Raw genomic sequence first — 25840 nt, 5'->3', positions numbered from 1 at the left:
TGTGACATAAAAATGGAAAAACTAAGTGGGAACCTCACCTTCTATACCATGCACTAAAATAAATTATACATGAATCAATCAGTAAAAATTAAAAATAAGCTAGGCATAGGGGCACACTCCTGTAATGACAGCTACCCAAGAGACTGAGGCAAGTTTGAGGACAGGCTGGGCAACTGAGCAAGACCCTGTCTCAAAATAGAATAGAGGGCTGGGGATGTGGCTCTATGTAAAGAGTGTTTGCCTAGCATGTATGAAGTGCTAGGTTCAATCCCCAGCACTGCAAAATAATAAATAAATTAAGTAATAGGTAAATAAATAAATAGGCAAGTAAATAAAAAAACAACAAAATACAAAGGTAAATATCAACCTACATTCAGGGTGGGCAAAACTTTTTATGAAAAAAATAAAATAATTGGAATCTATGGCTATATAAAACTTTAAAATTCAGCACCAGAAGCATTTTTACTTAAGTAAATGATGATATGAGGGATATAATTTAAAAGAATTTTTTAAATAAATCATTTTTATAATACCTTTATTTTGTTTATTTATGTTTATGTGGTGCTGAGGATCTAACCCAGTGCCTCACACGAGTTTGGCAAGCGCTCTACCACTGAGCCCCAACCCAAGCCCCAATTTAAAAGCATTTTTTAAGAATTAAAATGCAGAAATATATGTTGAAATGTTATAACTCAATTCTTAAAATTGCTAGTTTATGACTTAGGTACATTAACTGCCCAAAAAAGTAGACAATATACCTTGGGGAAGATATTTATCTTCACTGGTATTCAAAGAATCCAAGTAGAACAGTGAAGTAATATGTTCTCACCTATCACATTTGCAAATGTAAAATTAAATAATAATGCATTTGAGAGAAAGGCAAGCATGCATTCTTGTATGTGAGGGAATGTCAACCATTGCAAATCTTTTACAAAGCAATTGGTGATATATGATAAGAACTAAAATAGTTTTCTTCTCTCAGAAGAAAATCAGACATAACTATAAACATTCATGTTTAAGAATTTTCACCTCAGTGCTATCAATATAATTTAGAAATGCCCTTAGTATCTAACCTTAGGGAAATATTAAAATCAATTTGGGGACATTAGTGAAATTAAATAATATGCAATCCTTAGAAAGCATATTTTCAAAGTCATTGGTTACATGGGAAAACTGTTTCATGTTGTATAAAAAATATTTAAAATTCTATCCCAATTCTATATAAAAAGATGAAATATATGCAGTGAAAATGACTGAAAGGAAATATGCCAAAAGTAAAACAATTATATTGTTCCAGTTTAATTTAGGTGTTGATAATTTTTTCTCCTTTATACTTATCAATATTTCTAAGCAATATTGTAAACAAGAGTTGCTTTTATAATCATTAAAAACTACAGACATTACTTTTCAGAAAATGATATTCTATGTCCAAATTATCACTAAATCTGAGTTAATGGCATCTAAATTATGGACATTTTAATAGTAAAATTTTAGTAGCACAATATTATACACTCAGTGGGAATTCAGTGTATTATATGGATAAGTTTCATTTGTAGCAAGATGCTAAAGATAGACTAAAAGGGAAATGATCTTCCAGAGATTTCTGGGTAAATAATTGTTACAAAATAAGATTTGTTTCAACTTGAAACAGCCTGGAAGTTGGATTCAAGAAGTTGCCCCCATATGCACCAACTGACCCTTTCTACTTCTATCAACATGGTTTGGGTATCTTGTGGGGCATTTCTCAGTGGCTTTGCACAACCCTGATGACTCTCCAGGCATTCCAGCACTGGATCTCATTTATAGGAACAAGGATGAAATGTATTCAAGTGTTTACAGCACCTTTTTGAAGTGTGTGCATGTGTGCGCGTTTATGTGCAAGTGCATTGTTTATGTGTGTGAGTGTGTGTGTGTGTGTGTGTGTGTGTTTTCCCTATAAAATATTCCTTTTGAAGTTCAGACCTTAGACAGAGAAAGCCTGATTTGGGCGGGTGTAACTTTTGAATGCATTAAACAGCAGCTTTAATCTCAGGTTATGATTGACACCAAACAAAATGCATACTATTTCTTTGTTCTCCAAAACACAGTGGAAGACACGTGGGTATCTATGGTGTTGGGTGCAACGTTTTTATATGTGTGTTGTTTGCTCAATGTAAGAAAAGGGTTTGCAAAGTTCAATTGAAGACAGCTAACGAATTTGGCATCCTTCAAGCTGTCTCCTAAGAAGCAATTCTAATGACAGGCCAATGACACATGTGCTAAGGGAATGTGACAAGAGTCTCAGTTGGGATGACTGCTACTGAGGAGATGGAGGGGAACAGGCTGCAGAGACCTCTGGTGACCAGATTAAGAGCCTGGAGAGTCTCACATGTGGTGTTACACTGTATGTCACCAACACAAACCATCAGTAGATCAAGAAGGACATAAACTGCCCAGATCAAATTAGATGATTACACAGAAACCAAGTTATATAAAGGAAAAATAAGAAAGTTTTACTTCCTAAGTAATTTTGTTTTCTGTTTTATTGGAGGCATTTTAGACTTTTTATCTTCTGTCACTTTTCCTAATATTATATATGGCTACAGATAGGAGGTACAGGCTTGAGAGAGATTTTAGAGAGTAACAAAATGTTCTTCAAGGATCACAGGATAGTTGAAGGTATAGCTTAGTGGTAAAGGTCATGCTTAGCATGTGCAACACTCTGGGTTCCATTCCCCAACACCAAAAGAAAAAAACCTTTTTTTTTTCACCAAAAGAAAAAAAGCTTGAACAGCACCCATGGGGCCTTTTAAATTTTGGAGTGTCTGGGGGGAAAAAGGAAAATAATTTTTCCAATAATTATGCATGGCCACATGATGCCTATTGTCTGCTTCCATTCATTTCCATCACTTCCAGCCTATATAATAACATCCTGGGTTTCTCTTTCTAAAATACCACTTTGACATGCCAGTCATCCTTGTGACTGTTCAATCATTTGGTCATTTGTTGATCCTATCATGCAGCAAACATTTATTGAACATCTACTGTGCATGAGGCACCTTAGTAGGGGTTGTAGATAAGGAAATTAATCAGTGTGGTTCCTGATCTCAAAAAGCCATGCTAACTGAGACGCAGAGGAGAAAGTGAATTGACTAGTTGCTTGCTGCAATAAGGCTATGTACAAATTATTCCACAGTATGTTGGCTTACAGCAATAAATATTTATTCTTATACTGGCAAGTCTGCAGATCAAGGGTGGTTTGGCAGATCTATGCTGGGTGGCTCTCTTTCAGGCTATGAGTCAGCTGAGTTTGGCTCCCACTGTGGGCTGGGCTCAGATCTTCTCCATGTGTGTGTTCTAAGGCCCAGATGGAAGGGGTAGCGGATTCCCTGGGGCATGCTTTTCTCAAGATGGGTCACAATGTATAAAAACCCAAATCAAACCACACAAGCATATTTAATCACATTGTCAAGATCAATGTGAGGGCATACATTCCACCCATTCCAGTATACCACAAAGTCACATGATAGAGGGAAGCCATGAGGAATTGACAAAACAGTCCAATCTACTGCACAAAATATGACAACAAAGCATGACAAATGGTACAAATGAAGTCTGTCCAAGGTTTAGAGGAAATATAGAAAAATATTCAGAGGAGGGGTATATGAGTCAGGGTTCAATCAGAGAAACAGTAATAGGACCAATAGGTAGCTTATAGATAAATAGAAGATAGATGATGGAGAGATAGACGGTAGGTAGGTAGGTAGAGAGAGGACGGATAGACAAATAGATGATGGATGAAAGGATAGGTGATGGATGGATAGACAATAGAGGGTGGACAGTTGGATGGATAGGTAGATGAAAGACAATAGATGATAGAATATGATGAATAGATAGATGATAATTATTTGTTACAGGGACTTGACATTACACAATTGGACAGTAGGTTAAGCCGTCTCTATGAAGATTTCTTCTCTGCATCTGATGTTGGACCTTGATGTCCATAGACCCAACTAGTCAAGAAGGGGAAAATGGTAAAGCAAGGGAGATAAAGAAGAGGCTAGAACCCACAAACACAAGCTGGAACCTCTTGAGGTTGGACTAAAATGCTTATAAGTTCCTCTTGCCTCTACCTCTAAGTGACCTTGGCAACAAAACTAAACACACACACATGGTCCAGAACTCAGAGAAGCTCAGGGAGAATGAGGGAAAGCAGAGCAGTTACAGATCCAGCTGCAGCTTCACACCAACAGAGGCAAGTCAGCAGATCAGCTGCAAGGCATGTGAGCTAGGAAAGGACTGTTGCTTTCCTTCTGTCTTTCAAGTCTTCCAGGAATCTTCCTTGTAGCTCACTGGAACTAGAAACCTTTTTAACAAGTGAATTCTGGGAAATGTAGTTTAGCGTAGACAAGTGGGCATATTGCAAAGCCATCCAAAGAAGCATCTAATTCATGTTGCAGGAGAACATTAGAAAATGTTTTCAGGGTAAGTAACATTTGAACTCAGTCTTTAAGAGTGATCAGGACTTAATCGGGAAGGGGAAATGGCAATTAAGGCAGACACGAAGAATGAAAAAGGCTAGTATCAGAAATATGGAAATATGGTAAAAAGCCAATACCCAAAGCCACAGGGAATATAGTAGTAGTCAAAATTGATTACTTTAACCTGCTAATTTAAGCAAAGGAGAATGCATGGCAAGGAGATGATGGGGCATCTTTGCAGAAGGAATTTGGGAAAGGCTTATTGTAGAAGTGGGGCTGGTGATGCATGATTCTAAAGAGGAGTTAAGAAAACAGAGGTCACTTCTGGTTTCAGTGCTTTCTGGAAGTATTAGGTATCATGGTGGACTCAACTACATCCTCCCAAAATTCACATATAAAGTCCTAATCCCCAGGATCACATAATGTGACTTTATTGGTAGATGGTGCCTTTGTGGAGGTAATTAAAGTTAATGAAGCCATAAGCATGGGGCCCCAATCAATATGGAAGAGGAAGAGACTAGAGATGTGGAGGCACAAGGAAAAGAATACTGCCAGGCAAGGTGAGGGAACGAAAGGGAAACCACCTTGCTAACGCCTTGATCTTCCAGCCTCCAGAACTGCAGAATAGATTTCTGTTGTTTAAGCCACCAGCCCCCAGGAACTAATGCAAGTATCTTGGCAGTTTTCACTCTAGACAGCAGAATATGGCTAGGGTTGTCAATGATAAATAAGCAACTGGAGGAAGGGGATGTTTCATTCTTTCTGTGGTTGCTTTCCTTTCTTTTGTTCTACCCCACAGTGGCACACTGGTTATTTTTCTCTTCTGGGAGAGTTGTTTATATTTAATTGGTAACGTTATGGTCTACCTGTGGGCTACCAGCTGCCTGATCTGTTTTTCACTCTCTCATTGGTGTGTTCAGTGAGGATTCTTATCTACTGATGGAGAAGTTACATGGAATCTCCATCATTTACCACTTTGAATCCAGATTCCTTTGCCTGATTCACAAGAGTCATTGTATGACCTGACTCTTCCAAGAGTCTGTTTCTCTGCATTTGACAATCCATGCTATTCTATCCATGCTTGCGTGATCTCCCACATGAAATACCTCAGATGGGTCTTTGTCTGAGATGTCCTCATGTTTTCCCTCCATGTCCTAACCAAAATGAAGCATGATCTGCAAGATTCTTCCAAGTTTGATCCTGCCATGAAAGTCTCTCTGGCTATCCCATCCACCTCTTGCCATCTTTCCTGCCTTAGAGCTCCTAGGATATTTAAAGTCCCACAGCAGTGAAGACTGTATTGTTCTTTGTTTCATAGGTGAATCGTGTCCTTCTAGCTTGATAATCATTTCCTTGAGTGCAGGGGCTGTCTGGAATTCTCTATAGTATAATTCAACTTTAAAAATTAATTTTATAGTCCTGGGGAAGGGAGTGAGACTTGTTTTATTAATCACAGGATTTGGGGGTTTTGTTTTTCAATTTTTCAGTTGAGACCCTATTATAGCACCTTTGTATTCATTCCCTTTTATAGGTAAGATGATGTCCTTAACTTATTCATATAGGCCGCCATATAGTATTTCTGAACATTTATTTTTGTTCTCAGCACTTTGATATTTAATTCAAGCCCTGAAAGATACACAGAAATAAACCTGGTGAGGGGGTGGGGACAATTGGAATTTTGAAAAGTAGGAAATAGCATAAACACAAAGCTTGGAGGCAAAAGAATTTGTATCTTTGGGGAATTGAAAGTTCAAGGTACAAAGAGCACAGTATGCAGGTACAAAAACCTGAGAGACTAGTTGGAGATATGGGGTGCATCTTGTGGATATAAGTGGGCCTAGTATGAACCACATGACATAACTTGGACTCCATTTGAAGGGCAGAGGGAACCTTCCATGAATTCTATGTAAGAGACAATTATGACCAATCTTCAATGTTAAATAACTGTGGCTGAAATGCACAGAAGGGATAAGAGCCAGAGAGACTGGAGATAGGGAAATTCCTGAAGAGATAATTGTGACCTAAGTTAGGAATAGAAAAGATGGGGGAATTAGAAGCTTTCTAGAGAAATTGTAGTTAAACTGACCCCCATTGTTTCCGGTAATTTTTACTCACATGCATTTTGGTTCATATATATTTATATTCATCAGATTCAGCTTTGTTATGGAATTTTAAATGGACACTTTTTAAAAATATGGGTGCTATTTTCAGTCTGTGAATATTCAGTGAGCTGGACAGTTATGGGTACTTTCCTTTGAAGATAGGATACTTTACTTTAAAAAGTTTAAAGTTTAAAACAAGTGACCCAGCAAATTTTATCCAAGTCTAGAGTTTATAAATCCTTACAACGTTTGAAATCCTTATAGGGCAAAATTCACAAGCACCTTCAAAAACCACTTTTGCTATTGCTTTCTGGAAATATTGGCTCCAAGCAGCCTATTGGAAGCATATGAGTTCGTTCTGCACCATTGCTTTCCTGACCTGAGAGCCGGATGCAGGCCCCTGCCTCTGCCCCTCCCCACATTATATTTTTAGTTATGCATTAGAGGAGATGGTGAAGGACAGCAGAACCATTTCTTTTCCACCTCAAAGTCCAGGTCAGCAGATGAATGTTTGGCCAGCTTCTGGGCAAGCAAGTCTGACCTCTCGGGTCTACCGCTGCCCCTGCCTGCCTCCCTTTACAGCAAGTTTTCAGGCAAGTGCAGAAGTAGCCTATTTCCTGTTAACACTTGCCAGTCTTCAAGGATTATTGCCCTAGTTCCCAACTAGTTTCTGAAATTTTCCTTCCTCTTATTCATACTGCCCTGAATTTCCATTTAGCATCCAAACAAATAATTCATGATATCGTTTACAGCAAGGTAACTCAACTTTATGTGTATATATTTTTACTCTCAAACTAGGTTTAAACCCTTGTGTAATATGTGTGGCTGTCTTTTTTCACTGGAGCATCCTCCTGTGTGACCGCCTCAATTTTTGATTCACCCTGGGGTTCTGGTCTTAGTCCAATTCTTATTTTTCATCCTCTATTCTCTTCCTGGCTGATCTCATCCACTGCAGTATTTCTGACTGCCTCCTCCACTGGGAAGATCAGCCTGAGGGCATCTCAGGCTCAGCTTATTCTCAGAGGAATAAGTTATCTTCCCCATCAACCCTGATTTACCTTTTGTTGGGTTTTCTTCTTGGTCAACAGTATCATCAATTGCCAAATTGACCAGATTGGAAACATCAGAATTATCTTCAACTCCTCCATTTTTGTCATTCCACCCATTCAGTTGGTTACAACTTGTTTCTCCCACTAAGAGAACTCAGGCCCCTCTCCTCCCTCTGAAGTTACTGCCCCAGAATAAGGAACGGCAGAAAGAGCTTGGCTTTCCTCTCATCTCTACAGATTCCTGGGTTTGTCATCTTGGACCTTTCTTAATCTCCAACGTCCTCAGTCTCCTTGGGGGGGTGTAATGTGGATGACAATATCAGTTTACTGGATTGCTTTGAGAACTGAGTGATTTAATCTCATCTGGAGATCTCACACAAGCCTGAAAAAGACAGTGACCAAGGCAGAGAATAACCTCCCTGCAAAGCTTCATCACTTCTTCCTTGTTTAGTGGCTTCCCAACTGCCCTCTCTCCTCATCCCTAACTCCAGACTCTTCCCTGTTCTCAGTTCGTGCTTCATACTGAAACCAGAGTGAACTTTCTAGAGCCCAAAATCTTTCATGATTTCTTATCACCAACGTCTTCAATGCAATCTTTCTCACTTGGTCACAGACTAATTTCTCTCTTGTCTCCATTACTTCTGTGGCCTATCGTCACCTGCCAGGATCTTCGTCTTAAAGAATGTGACTTAATCATGTTCTTAAAACATTTACCATATGTGCTCTAACCATGTTAAGACATTCAATGGTAGGAATAGAGAAGTCACAGTATGGTTGCACTTCACGTAAAGCAAAACCAGATTCAATGCACTTTTAAAAAGTAAGGCTACAACTCATTAGAAACTGATTTAAGGAAATTTATTAGCATTTACTGTTCTGTTCTTAATAGCAGCCAAAGAGTGGAACAAATAAGAATACAACTTCCTCTAGATCTTGCTGAGGCCAGAGGGAAGCAGAGAGCAGGAGACGTGGAGAGAAATGAAGCGAGGCCCACACATGGAGCTGTGGACAACTGAAAAGTTAGATTCATGAATTTAGACCTACTCCTGAAAACAAAGGAAGCAAAAATCAGTCTGACTTCTGATTTCTATTCCTCACCCACAAAAATCACTCTCCTGCTTTTGATAAGATCCCACAAAAATCACTCTCCTGTTCTCATTGACACTGACTCTCTGGGATTCACGTATGCATCTGATTCTCCATGGCCAGTCTTACCCTCTCTAAATATCAGCCTTTATAGAAAGTAAGGATGGAAATATGTAATTTTATTACTTTATTTTCTATGCACCCATATAAAGGATGCTTTAAAGTTTTTTTCTTAATTATGAAAACAATAAGCTTATCATTCCACTTCTAGGCATGTGAGAAGCTCTTAAAGTTGAGAACAATTCCTTCCTAGTCTCTCTGTCTCCTCCCATGATGTGGCCTAATGACTTGATGACTTCAAGCTTCTCATTGGGCTTTGTATGTATTGCACGAATTAAATGAAATGGCCACTGAACCAAAATAACTTAAGACAAATGATTCACAAAGAAATTCAGCCATGGAACAAATATCTATCAAAGTGACCACCATATGCTACATCTTATTCTACAGTGGGGGTAAAAAGGAGAAAGTCCATGTTTTCATGCAATGTAGATTCATATGCAGAAAACTGATAATAAACAAGTAAATAAGTAGATAAATTTCAAAAAGTGATAAAGAAAGAAATGTAATGCTTAAATCACTTGGCTATAGGAGCTGTAGATATAGTATGTGGGTTTCAAAACCATCTTTCCTAGACCATCTAGGTTTCTCTTTCATTTCTATCATGTAATCACATTGAATCCTCATCCTGGTCTCACCTTCCAGAAAGGAAAGTTGGTCAGGTCACCTGTGGTCTTTGTTAATGTTGTGCTAATTATTCTTCAGGATTCTCTAGAATGAAAACCACTAAAAACAGAGAAGCACCAAACTCCTTTTTTAGGATGCCTAGAAAATGGTCCAGTTATGCTCTTTCTCTGACGTACCAGTTTGAACAGACAGAAAAATGGTTGCTTGTGCATATGTCTCTCTTAAAAATAGCAAGAATATACTTGATCCATTTTCCATCTTACCTTTGGCTATCTCAAGATTTCTCGTCTGCCTGAGAATGGCTTTTGGCAAAATATTAGGCAAAAAATGACCACTCCATTGTGACTGTGGTATTTGCTAAGTTCTAAGAATTCAAAGACTAAAGCCATTTTTTAAAAATTGACTTGGCTACTTATGGTTGTCTATTTTAATGGAAAAATCCTTCACTTTCTTCATTTTTTCTTAGAGGTACTTTTGTCTACCTACATAAATTTATCCATTATCACTCTTTATACTAATACCTCTTAGGTTTATCTAGTACCTGTCCTCAAGAGACTTCTAGGAGTTCTAAGTACTTCGTGGTTTATTATTTGCATGTACTTATTGATAAAGATGACCCTATCATTTTGAGGGGCTTTGCATCTATTTTTGCTAATTATTTATCCATAAGCTCCATTCATCCTAGTAAAGGGCTTCATTTTGAAAATGAATAAATTGTCCCACCACTTGTACAGGGAGTGTCCATTTGAATTTTAAAGCCCTTGGATTTGTCACTGGGATGGCTGCTGCCTTCTGCTTCTAAAATGTGAGTGGTAGGTAGTTTTTGAGTGCCTCAAATGCAAGGAACTCCAATTACATAGGTCCTCAGATTACCAAGAAATCCTTTCTCTCCCAACACTGCTGAGATTTTACTTTAAATCAACAGTCAGTCTTATGTTTCAGGTAGTGACTTGTGATCCCTATATCCTTTTGGGTTTGGAAGTTTTTTTCTGACAAGGTAATAGGGAGCAGTGGGTTCTGAAGGAACAGGATTATACCATGTTCCATTAGTTCTTGGCTCCTGCCCCACCCTGTGCAGACTTCACTCTTGGCCTCTATTGCACCAATAGAAATCCTTCCTGTGAGGTGAACAATTTGAGTCCAAGAACTTTGTGGTGTTGTGCTCAATTTTAGCAGAGTAGAAGAAAATCCATCCATTGACATGTGTTTATCAAGTTTACTGAGTACCTACTATGATCATGACACTTAGTATGCTAGAAATCGATTTCTTTTAGACCTTGGTTATTGCATTATATATACTTCATATGTTCTTTGTGTTTCCTTTCCCTCTTTCATAATAATATGATGTTTTTAAGTAACCTGGCAATTACTGGTATCTGAAACTAGCACCTAAATAAATGTAATGTCCTTGATGCCTCCACACTTCAGGATTGTTCTTTTAAGTTAAGGATCTAAAAGGCAGGGTAGACTTTTGTAGTGTCCCATCTTTCATCAAACAAATCTGTCCTGCCAAGACCCTACAGCCCTAGCACACTTCATATTATCAACTCCTATTAAAATGGTGCTATTACTTTGCAATGTTAATATCAAAATGCAAAGATAAGGCACAGAAGGCAGAAAACAGAGTAATTAGTGCTATACTTGAACATTTGGTTTTTTAATTCTGGAAATTGCTTGCAACATAAACAAAGGCACATATAATTTACCTTTAAAAATGTCTGGGAAACTCAAATCTAGAAAGGTCAGGAAGCTGGCTGATTCTCTACTCCTACCACTATCTCCACATTGTAGCACTTTCCTAGAGTTTCCCTTGCTAAGTCTTCATTGTAAGCTAAAAATTTAATTTATATAGTTAAAAACATCTTCTTGGTTATGAAAGTAGAGGGTACTCTTCTTTTTATTTATGCCATAATTTTTTTGAAAAATTTTCCCCTATAATACTAGCTTGGTAATAATCAAGATTATTAAAAATTAACTCCTATTGTCAATGACCTCAAAGAATAATAATTTGTTCCCAGAAATTCTTAGTCTGTCTAGCCTCAAACTTCACTTGGAATAAAGCTTGCAAGGAATTGACATGTTACTATTATCTGAGACTTATATTTTAACTAATTTTTCATTAATTTACTATTTCAGATTATTACTAATACATTAGAAAAGTGTCAGACTCATTCCACTTAACACTCCTGAAAAGCCATGTCTCACCAGGCAGTGTCTGTGAGCCACTGTGTATGGTAGGGTCACTGGATTGTCCTGTGATTGGGAGACTGAATTTCCAAATTCGGTCATTATTGTACTTCTGCAGATAAGTCACTCAATCTTTCTGTACTTGAATTTTTTCAGCCGAGGGGATAATAGTACCAGCTCTGTGTACTCTACAGTGTTGCAGGGATTAAATGAGCTGTTAAATACAGCAGAGGTCTTCAAATTTAAAACACAAGAGCATAAAAGCAATTTTTCAGTGTTGTCATCTGTGCCAAATAATGCCCAACTTGGAGTAAAAACTTTTTTTCTACATCTTTGTAAAGGAAACCACATAAAGGAATTTAGAAAATAAAATAACATCACAGTTCCAGTGGTTAAAAGTAAATACACTCTTTTATATTTATCCAAGTGTTTATTAAGTACCAGCCAGAAAGATAGTCCATTGGTAGCAGTACAAAGTGCAAAGATTTATTCAACGTGCATTTGGGGTCAAAGACTTAATATACAATATGTGAATATTATAAATAACATCCTTCCTTCCACTCACTCATCTTTATAATCCCAATTTAGCACAAGCAACTGGTGGATGTAAGGCCCTCAATCTGTCATATTAGGGGAGTTGGAACAAGTACTAAACTCTTACCTCAATAGCTTTCTCATTACTCAGGTCTCTAGACTAAAAAGGAAGTGGAGAGAGTATAAAATATTTAATGGTTTGGTTCAATTCCAGTCATTACTAATACGGATTCATAATTCATTTACTGGCTTCCAATGTGAAGAATCTACTTATAGATAAGTGAATGCATTATTGTCATATGTTAATGCTTGCCTCATAGTTTAACACCACTAGAAATTATATGGATATATGCAGAATAGGCCTGTGGGCTAAGCAGTGTATTTTTATCCTTCTCAAATAGACAAAACCCATGCCAGATGTCAGTGCAATCATTCAATTTTTTGTGAATGTTTGCACTGACCACACACACCCAGTTTCATTACAAGCTCTTCACGTGCCTTAAAACAAATTTGCATTCACTGCCTCCATTTAACCTCAGGGCAAAGAGAGCCCCAGAGAGGTCAAGAGCCTTCTGCCCCGCACTCAACACAAGTCTGGAGGGGAAGAGGGTCACACTCTATCTCCCTAAGGCCTCTCTGGTTCCAAGCTCATTACACAATGCTTTTCCCACTTCAAAGGAACATCTTAGATTTTTTATGCTATCATTCTCTGACAAGGTCACTCATTTTCATATATATTCACTCCGTAACTTTCATATGTTCTAATGCAGCAAGGATAAGTTAAAAAATGAGATTGTTTTAGGGACATGATTTTGTTTCATGATCTGACCTTTGTCAAGTGATTTACCATGTCTTCTTATTGCCATCTGGACATAGGGATGGCGAATGATTCTACTTTGCTGTTATCCCTTAGTCCCGTTGATGTGCTACACAGGATTAGTGTGCAACAGAAATTAAAGATCCTTCACACGTGCATCCCAGGATAATCTCCATCTTCCTGGCTGTGGACCAAGACCAAGTTCAGAGGTCAAAGATCTAGCAAGATTTTGTTGTGTGTTCCAGACTCTGAAATAGGTGGGAACACAGTCTGCCAATTTTCTCCCGACTCTTATTTTTTCTGCTAATGCTGAGAATCCAGATCATGACTGACATGCACCATTGTGCTGATGCAGGATGGGAGGGAGGCCAGTGTTCAGTGACCCAGGTCTGTTTTGGGCTGTTCTAGGATGTTCCATCCAAGCAAAGAACATTCTTGACTTCCGGTCAGAACACTTCTCCTGAAGCGGCTCCTTAACTTGCACTTTTGGACAACCGATTATTTGGTCCACAGTATCTAGTTTTTTCCTTGTGTGTATGTTTAACTAGCTATTTTACTTGGTTAATATGCCTCGAATGCTTCTAATTCCAAAAAACAGAAGTACAGTGTGTTTTTCTGGTTTCCTCTACATGCAAAGCCTAGGGAGTATATTGAAGTAAGGAAGCAGATTTTTCTTATTTTGGAAAAGAGCAACTCAATGGCCTTTTGAGGATGATACTCCTCTGTCAATTAGGATTTCAATGGGGCCAACAATCTTTGCAAGTGACTCTCTGCTTTAGATCCTCTGCTTCAGGTGAATTATGCTGTGATTTATGAGAACCCTGGTGTGCAGAGAGTTAAAACATTTCCAAGTCCCCCGATCTCTGTCCTCTACATCCCTGGTCCAGGGTGGGGCTAAGGGTCTTGACCTTGTCACTCTTCCTGAGGACAAGAGGAGAGGAACAGATGAATCCAACTGTGAATGCAGTGTCCCAGAAAAAAAAGAGACAAAAATGCTTTTGAGCACACTGACCTATCCCAATCTTTCGTTAGTCATCTGCAATGCCCGCTGACAGTTGACAGCAAAGGAAAATTGGGAAATTGGCTTTGCTATTAAATGTATAAGAAAAAGGTAACCAAGTTGCTTAATTTTCTGTCCAGTTTTTTAAGATGGTAATTAGGAGAACTAACACCAGCCAGGCTTGAGTGAATGCAAACAAGACCCCTATAGGCAGCACAGTGTATTAGTGTAAAAATATGCCGAGACAACATAACTTGTCAGAGAGGATTATTTCTACTTAGTGAATCTGCAGGAGCCCCTTTGCTCTACTATCCAGCATTTGACTAGGGAAGAGAGTGGAGAGAGAAAGAGAGGGGGGGGGGAGAGAGAGAGGGCGCATTAGTGAACAGCGACTGTGGCATTGATGTTTGAGCGTACTTCTGAACTGGCTTTTGTTGAGACTATCTGTGTAGAAAGCATGCGCTGTCCCAAATCCGCTGTTACTATGAGAAATGAAGAGCTGCTTTTAAGGTATGTTGTTGTGTTCTTTGTTTAATGTGTGCTTTTCTAGTTTCTAGAGCTGGCTGAGACAATAATCATGCCCTGAATCAAGTAGCTTTCTTATCTTAGAAGAGGAGAAAAAAAGAATCTAAAGAGAGAGAGAGAGAGGGGAAGGAAATTGAGACTAAGAGATTGGGAGAGAGCAAGCTAGAGAAAGGAAAAGCACTGCTGTGAGCGAGTTCTATTTGTACTAGTTACCTTTTGAAAGCAGATCATGTATTTGCTCGATGCTATGTGTGAGTGGCCAGTGGATCATTTTAAGGGCTCCGAATCTGGCTCTTGGTTCGTCTTTTCCTTTGCAATGTCTAAGGCTCTTTCATTATTATGCACTCTGCATGGAATAATCACCGAAAAAGGAGCTGAGGAGACTCCATATTAGACTTGCGTTCCAAATACCGCTCTAATCTGGACTTAGCCTACCTAAATAGTCCTCCTGTGTTACCAGGTTTGGATCACTTTATCCTGTATGCCAAATGTGTACCTGTTTGGAGACCTCTATTCATGCATGGCGTCCTGGGTCCCCATGTATAGAAAGCAAATATTTGTTTCCTGCATCGGTGTTGGGGTTCTCTCACATACCAAAAAGGAGGCACCACTGACCTTTTGGGAAACAGAGAGAGAATTATGATAGAATTGGCATCCTGCTTTGAAAAATGTAGTCTTTTGTTTATTTGCTAGCAGACATTGTAGCACTGAATACATCTTTGGGTCTGACAATGGGACCCGCTGAACAATGGAGCTGTCAAACTAGCTTAATGCATGTCTGGGGATTTTTTTTTTCCTTTCTTTCTCAACACCCTTTTTATCTCCTATAATCTTGTTTGTATAGACTATCAGAATGAAGAGTTTTTAGAAATGCTTGTTTGTGGTTTTGTGCTTTTAAAAATTGAGTATCTGCTGTTCGCAGAGATGTTTGCATTTTGCAGTTACGTTGGTTGGATTAAGTTAGAGATTTATTGCTTACCTCTCTGTTAACTACAGAAAGAAAACTTATTGATTGAGAATTCTTGTAATACCATTATCAGTCTGACAAATACCTTATGATCAGACCTGCTTCTACAGTGTTTAATGCTCAGGGTTTTAAAATTTGCCCATTTGGTGGACTTATGGAATGTATCAGGAAAGAGAAGTTAGGAGGAATATTTTTAATGCTAAAGGAAATTATAATTTCTCATCCCTACCTTCCCTTTTGGCATCCATGTAGATAAACCATTTAGAAAGTCAAGGACAACTGAGAACTTTTACTCTTTAAATTATGGTCACAAACTATTATTGTATAGCCTATTAAGTTGTTAAGTTAAAGGTCTCTGTGTAATATATTGATTTTTGATTTATGCTTATGTCCTCATAAAATGCATTTCTATGCAGCACAAACATTTCTCATGTCTTCAAATATCTTTCATTTTATAAGATAAGCATTGATTTCTAAGGTAAAACAGTGACACTGTAGACAGAGAACAGGGAAAATTTTGTTTCAAACTTCTCAAATATTGAAATCATCTTTATTTTCACATTAGTGATAAAAGAATTGACCCTAGAATAGTAAATGATAACTGATTTACATGAAGAATATATATTTATCTAATGTTTTAGTATTTTGTTTAATTACCTGTTGTGGCAGAGCAACATATCAAAATACATTACTACATTCCTAGAGAAAGATTAAGGACCTAATTTTCAAAGAAAGAAACAGAGGGGAAATTGTTTTAAAGGGCAAAGTTTAAAAAAATTTAGTTACAAATATTTCCTGCTATATTTTGGTTCAAATTAGTGATGTTCCCACTAAATGAGGAACAAGGTGTACTACTTATAAAAACACAGTTATGAAAAACTAGCTATTTTTTTTAGAGTTGGGCATATGGATTTCAATTTTTTAAAAACTTAAGTTTGAAATGTTATGAACTATTGAATGCAGAATTATTTAAGTAAATATTGCCAACTAAATAGAATTGCCATCTCATCTCACGTAGAGATTTTCTGTTGATAATATTCTCCAAGCCTAGGCATATATATATATATATATATGGAGTGTGATAATATTTTAAAGATATTCATTGGGAATAGAATGCATTTTTAAAGCATACTGATGTTCTCTTGCTTCCAATGGGATCCGAACTGGTCCTTCCCTCGGGTATACCAAGAATTGTTTTGGGGATGAGCTCATAAAAGGTAATACATGAAGCTTCATATCTGAAAGATGCCAACTGTTACCAGCACACTCAGGTTTTTAACCTAAAACAAAGGTTGTGTGTGTGTGTGTGTGTGTGTGGTTTAGAAGAAAATAGTGCTCCCTAGCTTCTTGTCCGGAGCTCATTTAAATAAAGAAATAACTTGAAAATCTCCATGTTGGATTTTTTTAAAAACTAAATTATCAGTTATTTAACTCTGATCTCTTCACTTTAATTCCTGAGTGGTCATAGTGAGGTTGAGAAACAAGGGCAATCTCTTCCCACTCTGTTGCTCTCTAGTTGCTTGATTCATCACCAGCCTCCAGAATTTGGAGACACCCTGCGTTCCAGCATCCAACACATAGATGTCTTTTTCTTTAACCTGATGGGGAAGGTATGAGATTGCCAGGAACAGGCAAACTTGCCTGCATCTATTTTTATAACAGTAGTAAAATAACGTAATCTGTATCCTGCTACTGGCCTCAATTCCCCTGGATAGTGACCTAAACAAATGTAGAAATAAAATTTAATTCTAAGCCTAAACCTGCAGAAAAGGAGTAGTATAAGATTCAAACTGGGAAAATGGTTTCTTTCAATAGAAAGTAATGATTACACCCTAAGCCCCTTTACACATGAGCCTTGGGAATATTCACAAGCTGTGTATAGCGGACCACATACTGAGATCTATAACCTACATGCTTTTAAATGCTTTTATTTGTTAAAATGAAGCATCACCGTTTTTATTTTTAAAAATATGGGTAAATACAATTGCAAAATATCCTTTGGGGTCTGAAAAAAACCAGAGGCGAGTGGTTGATTAATATTCATATCTAGAACTTTAGCAAGTACAGATTGTGCTTGAATACCTACAAAGTCATTCAAAGAGTGAATCAATACTAATTATTGTAATCAGGGGGGTTAATTAGGTGAAAATGTGCCTGATGGAAAGTTCATTGCTCACAGCCCTGGAAACACCCAGGATGATGAAAAGAAAGGGAAAATGCAAAAGAAAAATGTGCTATTGGGAAGCATGGCTCAGCATTTAAGGTGTCAGGATTTGTAAATGAAAAACAACTTGATTTTGTGTAATTGCAGTTGTGAGGAAATTGGAAATATCCAACTTAGTTTTTCATAAAGAGATTTGTGTAAAAGTTATTAAAGAATGCAGTTGATTTAGTGCCATCTGCTCCTGAGCATTTATCCATACTTCTTTAAACAAGTGCAAGTCCATACAGTGGCAATAATCCTTTCTCGAATCATCTTTATCAGCCTTCACTGAATTTCTTTCTACATTTTGGTAATTCCTCGGGGATTTGATGGGGTGTTCTTATTTCATAAAACTATGGATTGCTTCTCTAATTGTTATTGGATTTGGGAGTTTTTCTGAACTAACAGTGACTTTTATTCTGTAGGAAAAAGGAAACAGTGGTTTGGAGTGGATTAAAATTCATGGCATTTTATTTAGCTGACATTGAGAAGAGGGTGTCAGAGAAAGGGAGGCACATGTGAGGTGTCCTGTTGCAGTGAATAGAAATGAGCTGGAACATGTTTCAGATCACATGGTGCCAACCTACAGAGATGGGGCTCAGATGCGCGTGTGTGCGTGTGTGTGTGTGTGTGCGCGCGCGCGCGCGTGAGTTTTGAACCTCCACACCACTCAACCCAAAGATGATGCTGGTCAACATGATTTGGGATGAGGTGCACCTAGTTCCTTCTGCCTCTTGGAAAGTCACTAGAAATGATCAGGTACAGGTGTGCATATCTTCCTCATAGCTTTTTTGTTGTTGTTCTGTGTGACCAATTCTGGCACATTTTCTTGTATATCAACTCCAACAGGAAATGGCATCCAGGAAGAGAGGATGACACCAGCTCAAATTGATACATATTACGAGGGCAGCTTGAGCTCCTGCTACTTAAGCCCACTGCAGGTTGACCTGCCCGTGATTGGCTACACAGGACCCTGATGACTCACGGGAGTTCATGAAGCAGCGGGGCCAGCATGCCCTCTGCAAAAAGAAATAAAAACTAGGATTTTTCCTGCAGAATTATTCAATTCAACAAAATTTGCTGTCATGGCAAAGAAGAGCTTGTATAATGCTAATACACCTCTGATAACTCCTAGCTTTTTTCATCCCTGTCTTGAGTAAACTCACAGCTGCAATTAGTAGAAACTCTGTTGAAACTTAAGGCAGAGCAGCGGCTGGCCTCTAGCAGGTGTGTGAAGTCTCTAGCAAGGACATGATGGTCCATATATGCAGAAGTCAGTCTGTGCTTTTTGTTCCCTGGGAAAGCTGTCCACCCTGGTCATAACAAGGACCACACATCCTGTTTATCACACCTAGCTTTTTGAATGTGTTGGTCTGGGACACCAGCTGTCTTTCGGGCTCTGTGATTTGGCTTACCCGCTCATTTAAAGATGCTTTAGGAATCCTCTCTGAGTGAGCAAGAATGCTATGGACTTCCTTGAAGTAGTGGTTGGGATTCATGTTGACCTTCTTTCTGAAAACTGACTTGAGAAAAAGCAATGGAGACCTCATTCCAAGCCCCAGAATGCTCTGGGCCTGCTCTCCCCAAACTGTCACTTTTGGGTTGGCCTGTGGGCCTTGGATCAGTGAAAACCTTAGTGCTACAAGAACCACAGGATGAGGGCTTGCTTCTTGCTTTCCCTCTGCCTTCTCAATTGCCAGTTCTAGGTTCCAGCAAAGATTGGGGTATGGGGTGTTATGATAGAAGTAAGAACTAGAATTGAAAGTTATTAACAATGTGCTTTGTGCCTGACACTCCACTAACTGGTTACTTTGTCTCGGGTAATATGATTCTCACAGCTATTCAAGAGTTAGCGGTAGTTGTGACTTCTCAACTTAAAGGTGAAACACTAAGACCAGGACAGATGAAGTCATGGACCCATAGATACAGCTCATAGTGTAAGGGACTATAACTCAGGGCTCAGCCATATTCCTGCCCTGGCCAATGGGAAGCATAACAATTTGACATTTGCCAAGACTTCCACTGGGGCAGCAGTTCTACTGTAGAGATTGATGGGATATACCTCCTAGTTTTTTTTTTTTTTTTTTTTAACCAATGAGATAGTTGTACTATTCAGCAAGGACTCCTCATCTAGGATCTGAGGTCAAAATCCTGTTCATGATTTATGATTTCAGCCACTTAGCTCTTCCTGAATTTTAGTCCCTTTAACCTTGTCTACCTTCCAGGGCCAGTTTTAGGAAGAGTGTAGGAGGTAGAACTAAAGAAGTGGAGAATGATGAGAAAGAAGAAGGAATTAAGGGAATAAGGAAAACAATTTTTGAAAGCAGCAATTTTTGCTTCTGAGTTCTAAAACACCCCCTCCGTACCCTTGTTTACCTTAGAGTTCACAAGGTCTTCGAATTAAAGCATTCTGTGCCTCATTCCTCTTGGGCTTTAATCTGTAGAATGGGAACAGATATGCAAAGGAGTAATAGAGAATTTTAGAGCATCATGAAATTAAAATGTGAATTTTTATGTATATGTGGGCAAATATGTCATACTGCAAAGGTAACCAAGAAACAAATTATTTAGAATTATATGCAGATAAATATGTATATAAAGATGTAGCGCTAAGGATTGAATTCAGTGCCTCACATGTGCTAGGCAAGTGCTCTACCACTGAGTCACAACCCCAGTCCATGAATTGATCTTTGTTTTTAAAATAAAGTAAAATTGAATCCTAAGCTTAGTTACCTTTCTTTCCGATTTCCCAAGGTCATTCACATCTCTTCTCTAACCTTACATTATTCCTATGACATAGAGCAGAGGTAACTATTAACATTAATAGAGAATTGAGAAACTAAAAATTAAGTCACATTCAACCATAGAGATGAGATATAGTACATCCCAGTCTTCTTGGGGAGATAGCTCTACTAATTTTTCCTGAAGATTTTTTTGGGAAGTTCTTTTAAGAGAAAGAAAAAAAAAATCCCCCCCTAATGGACTTACTGGGAATTAGCATCAAAAGCAAATTTAAATAAAAAGTCATTTGGGATTTTCAAAAACCTCTTTCATAGGCTAAAAATGGTTCAAGATTTGAACCATATTATAGGGAAAAAATAAATTTCCTGTGCTCAAAACCTTGATGTATTTCAACCTACATGTCACTTTAATAGCTTGGTTATATAATTGCTGTAGTAATAATTAGGCTAACACATTGTACTTCTTATCTGAGGATCATGGTAGGCTTTGATTTGTCAGCCATTCATCCCTCGTAGGAAGCAATGGCCACGCATAAGACAAAGGTCGAACTGATGAATCAGAAAATTAAATGACTTGTCCCTAGTGTCCATCAAACTCTCTGACAGAATAAAATGCCGAATCCAACAGGTTTGGTTCTTAAATCTCATAATCTTTTCACTCAGTCTGAAAGTAGCATTTGTCCTAAAGAGTCTAATCTGCATGCAACAGATCAGATATCTTCTGATCTTAGTAGCCAGAAGCTCTTTGCTGGGGATCATTTATCATTGTGAGTCAAGTGATTCATGTGCTAGCTTTTACAGACACCCAAGCTTTTGCTGCTTTAATCCTCACTCTACTTCAAGATGTATTTGTTCAGAGCAAATGGGGGAGATGCAAGCAAATGGAGGCTGATTCCCTCTTAAGTTGAGATTTTGCTTCTTGCCCAGATCTGTCTCACCCCACCAAAAAAAAAAAAAAAAAAAAAAAAAGCTTACCACATCCAACTCTTTTTCTTTCTCTCCCACCTGTTGCTGTGTTCTCTGGGCTCCAATGTACCACCACAATTGTGTCCTCCCAGCTGTTGCTCCTCAGCTGTTGTATTTTGTCAAGCAGTAATTTCTCCTTTTTTTAAATTTAATAACACGTGACGGTAAGATAAGAACGTCTTGCTGACGGAGGAAAACATTTGGTGGGGGCGGGGGTGTTGAAGGGCAGATTGTGAGGGAATTAGAAACCTCATTCTGAGAAGTATGAATTTTGTTCCTCCAGCCAGGCTGGCACCAGATAAGGGCACCTGGTTTAGTTTGACAAATCTCGGCATCTTCAAGAGGGCACTGGACATTCCTTCAAAAAAAATTTTTTTTTTCCCCGTGAGTGCCTTCCATGTGCAAATCACTGTGCTAGACAGAGAAGTCTTTTTCAAGTCCCCACCCTTTCCCCAGACTTCTTCCCAATTTTCCCCATTCTATTTACTCCATCTTCCCCCACCCCACCCCTCCCTGGTCATGTCTGGAAAGGAATCCCACCGCCCACTGCAAGACAGCTGTTCCCAGTTCAGAATCAGCCTTGGTCAAGGCGAATGCAACTTGCTCTCTCTCTCTCCGCAGATAAGCAACCTAAGGCTCCTCTCTTCCCTTTGGTAGTCACCCACCTCCTGAGACCCACAGCTCCAGAGGAAAGCTTCAGATGTTGTCTGGCTCTCATTTGAAAGAGAAGGGGGGAAAGGAGAAAGGAAGAGAAAGCAAGACAAGTGGTGTGATGGAGAGAGGGGGAAAAGGAAAGGGTAGGTTGGGGAGAGAAGTGGTGAGGTGGCCGGGCTGTGGGTCTGAGAGATCCAGAGTATTAACATTTCCTCCCCTTGGATTGGAAGCTCCTGAGAGCTCTAGTCGGGGAGCTCATTTTCCAGTGCCAACAAGGTACGTATGCAAAGAACTGTCTCTGGTTAGAGTGCCTCCTCAGGAGGAAGATGAATTCACCACGCAGTCTTTGGGCTCTATTAAAAACAGATTTCAGAAAAACACAAGATTGCAAACTAGTAAAAGCTGCTCTCAAAGGACAGCAACTGCTTAATATTCCCTTAAAATGTAAAATGGTAGTTTAATAACTATTTTATCTGTACAGGCATTTAATTTTACTCATCCAGTTGTAAGAATGTGATCAAAAAACTCAAAATGGGGGGGGGACCAGTATTGATTTTAAGCTTATGATTGGTGATATTAATATTTGTTTTTAGGTGATATCTTTCTGGAGGAACTAGAATAACAATTTACAATGTATCACTTAATGCTTTTTTTCTTTTACATAAAGCATATGTAAAAAATTAAACCAAACCATTATTTATTTTTGTAAGTTGCTAATGAAATTGGAGTCAGCCAAGAACAAACACATGGCTACAAAGCCAGATACTCTCTCAGGTAGTTAAAATTCATGTGGATTTCAAATTTATTGCCTGGAAATGATGGGAAATCCCATTATAGGGCCTGTATTTCTTGTTCCAAATGATTCTCAGCACACTGGGCTTGTTTTTCTGTTTTGTTTTTGTTTCTTGTTTTTTAAAAAAAACAAAACAAAACTGAAACAGCAATGTTAATAAAATTTGAATTCAAAAGTGTGATGGGGAAAGATGTTTGGGATTCTGGTTTGCAATAAGTAGCCAGGAGTGAGGGGCGGAAAGAAATCCTTTACTTGATGTGGCTTTTTTCAACTAACTGAACAGCTGCTAGTGCATCTTTGTTCTGTGGTTGCACTGCTGATAGTTACTCATTTTTAAAAAGACTGCTATGGGGAAAGTTATGTACAGGAATTATTTTGAAAAATAGAAATTTGTCATATATAGGGTCATCTGCAGAAGAAAATGAACTTGTTTCATTATAAACTTTAATCAGCATATATTAGCCACCAGTCTCTGGACTATAAACTGTAAACATGTTGAAAGATCTACAATTGGTGGACTGTATTCTAGTTGGCTGATCGGGGTGGCAGGAAAAGGATTCTTCCAATTCAGGCCATGTGTACTCATTGTACAAATGCATTTATTAGCACTCTGTTGCTCCCGAGTGTTGTTTTTTTAATGCTAGTGATAATTCAGTGCTCAAACAATGGACATTGGACAAAACTCAGTATGAGATGAGGGCCGAGGAGGGAAGTGGGGAGTTGAAGCAGCACAGAGTACTGGCTTGCCTTGGAAGGCCTCGTATAAAATGAGGTCATTCAGAAACTTTCCCTTGAAGTGCTTCCAATTCTTGAATTGCCTTTTGTTTGGGAAATGAATAGCAAGTTGATTAAAAAAAAAAAAAAAGGAGACAATTAGGAAGAGGTAGGGGGATGGGTCTAGAGAAGAGCTTAAGGTTTTTCTACAATGGAGCTAACACTATGGGGAGACTTCATTGTTCCTGGTCCCTAGTGATGTGCACATGGTGGTGTCACCAATGGGTTCATAGTCTGCAAGATGGGCTCTCTGATGACCTCCGGTTGCCTTTCACTGCTGTCGATAAGATCCTCGGCTATAAAACAGCTTCATTGAACCCCAGTGTTCCACTGAGGCCCCGAGGAGCTATGTGCCATATAACTCCAACTGCCCAAACATGATACCTGATGGCTCATTTCTGCATGAAAATTTTAAAAGGGGCCCTATTGAATTTTTTTTAGATTTTCCCCCCTTCTACCAAAGGAGTGAAATGAGAAATTTAAGCTTTTCATCAGGTGACGTTTGAGTGTTTTTTGTTTTCATTTTAAGCACAAGAGCTTTGAATTTCTTATTTTTTAAAACATCTAGTGCTGTGATCATAGAAACTTGGATATTAGAAATGAAAGCCACACATTGAAGGCTTTCGTGAATGACCAATGGGATGGGGGGGGGGGCGCAGTGTGTGTGAGCATTTTGTTTCTTTCTGGCACCTACATCAAGCGCCTATGCAATCACTACATTATTTATGTATTTGGCAGCCCAAGTGTTTATTTAAACTCAGCCACACTCCATAAGCTGTCCTTGGTTCACCACACTACATCTCATGTAGCCTGAGTTTTCTTTTATATTTGACCCTGGTTTTGCTTCTAACTTTAAATGGTGAAAGCAAATGTGCTTTGGAAACTATGTTGCACTGTAGTTGTTAAATAAGGCAATAACCTATGCACTTGTAATTCTCTCTCTATGACCTACTTACATACTACTTCACCCTCCTTATAGTATGATTAAAAGCTGCTTTGAATCCACTATTGCCTCAAGGGATTTGAGGCTAGAATTTAACAAACTACTGAGAAGGCTTAAGTCAGGAAGAGGGCCTCCCTACAGCTTTTTCTAACTAATTCTCATGCAATTAAAAAGAAAATAAATATTTTAGAAGTGTACATGTTAATGAAGCATTTTCTACCTTATAGAATGTAGATATGTATGAAACTTCATCCCATCGTTGACACGAAGATATTTCTCTTTTTGATTAACAGAGTTGTTTTGCTTATTTGGAGGCATGTTCTGTTGTCTCCTAAATTGGTTATATAGTCTGTTTATATACATAAGGGATTTATATAACAACACGGAAAACTAAAAACTGTCAAGGTTAGTCTTCATTTATCTAATCAATTATTTAGATAATTAAAAGACCAACAAGAATTGTAGAATTTCAAAGGTACTGGCAATAGCTGAAGTGGGGAGTAAATGTAGCTTAGGATTCAGGAAAGTTTGGGTATTTTTGGATATAAGAATTCATTTTATTGCAACTGTTTCTCAACTGTATACAAACTTACACCTGTATCCTCAGGAAAGGCCATATTAGAAAATGGTAAGTCTAGCTCTACATTTCAACTACCTTCCAATTAGGTCAAAAGTCTGATATATAATTCAGCTGGAGAAGGAAATCAAGTCAATTAAGTATGAGTGGAGTTAACTGAATATTATAGGGTTGTTACTCCATATTGTTCAATGCACCAAACCTGGATTTAAAATTGTGGATTTAAAATTGTGGATTTAAAGTTGATGTGTAAATATCTATTTTCTTTCATAGTCTCTAAAGATAAATCTCATCACATAAGAAAGTGGTGAGAAAAAATGAAAACAAACTTTTCTCCTTATAGTGTTTGATACATTTAACTACTTGTGACTTAGCTGGGTCACGGTAACCAGAGGGTTAGCTAAGACTTGATTTGTGAGAAGCCCAGTTCCTGAGCACCACATTCTGATTTTCTTTAGAATAAAAACAACATGGAGTAGAAATCAGATTTTCAAATAAAACTATGTGTGTGTGTATGGGTATATGTGTATGTATGTGTATATTGCAAGCATATGTGTGTACACACTTAAATAAATGTACATATACATTACCCTCAAAATTTAAACCCTGTCATTACAAAACAAAATGAAAAGTGATGATTACCCTAAGAGGCAAACTATAAACTTTTGGTATGCCATTTATGATGTTGATTTAGAATGTGAAATATGCCATGTAA

The 25840-nt window shown here is 38.2% G+C and overlaps 1 protein-coding gene and 1 long non-coding RNA gene across 21 annotated transcripts in view; one reads left to right on the top strand and one right to left on the bottom strand.

The window, feature by feature from the left end:
- The window catches only part of Celf2 (CUGBP Elav-like family member 2), an 808061-nt gene that overhangs the window by 480069 nt on the left and 302152 nt on the right, over positions 1 to 25840 (top strand). For 4 of the 16 annotated variants that reach the window (XM_058578648.1, XM_058578646.1, XM_058578647.1 and 1 more), the window contains exon 1: positions 14341 to 14492. The exons of 4 other annotated variants lie outside the window; for them this stretch is intronic. In XM_058578648.1, the coding sequence (XP_058434631.1) occupies positions 14386 to 14492 (107 nt within the window). In that variant the 5' untranslated portion in view covers positions 14341 to 14385. Of the gene's footprint in view, positions 1 to 14340; positions 14493 to 14523; positions 14968 to 22290; positions 22315 to 25840 lie in introns of those variants that run through there. 8 more of the 16 variants (XM_058578634.1, XM_058578635.1, XM_058578633.1 and 5 more) reach the window with 4 other exon arrangements.
- On the bottom strand, positions 12042 to 21521 carry LOC124091324 (uncharacterized). 5 transcript variants are annotated; one of them, XR_009226629.1, is made up of 6 exons: positions 21394 to 21493; positions 20411 to 20466; positions 20054 to 20115; positions 19093 to 19196; positions 15004 to 15122; positions 12042 to 13166 (listed from the first exon to the last, which is right to left on the bottom strand). It is a non-coding gene; the product is annotated as an uncharacterized LOC124091324 (long non-coding RNA). The 5 variants fall into 5 exon arrangements; XR_009226627.1 differs by having other exon boundaries at positions 12042 to 15122; XR_009226628.1 differs by lacking the exon at positions 20411 to 20466 and having other exon boundaries at positions 12042 to 15122; positions 21394 to 21521.

This window comes from Marmota monax, unplaced genomic scaffold (assembly GCF_021218885.2).
Source record: "Marmota monax isolate L192 unplaced genomic scaffold, Marmota_monax_Labrador192_F-V1.1 WCK01_AAM20220418_F8-fsc00072, whole genome shotgun sequence".
Lineage (NCBI taxonomy): Eukaryota > Metazoa > Chordata > Mammalia > Rodentia > Sciuridae > Marmota > Marmota monax.
This window is presented reverse-complemented; position numbering and strand designations above follow the sequence as displayed.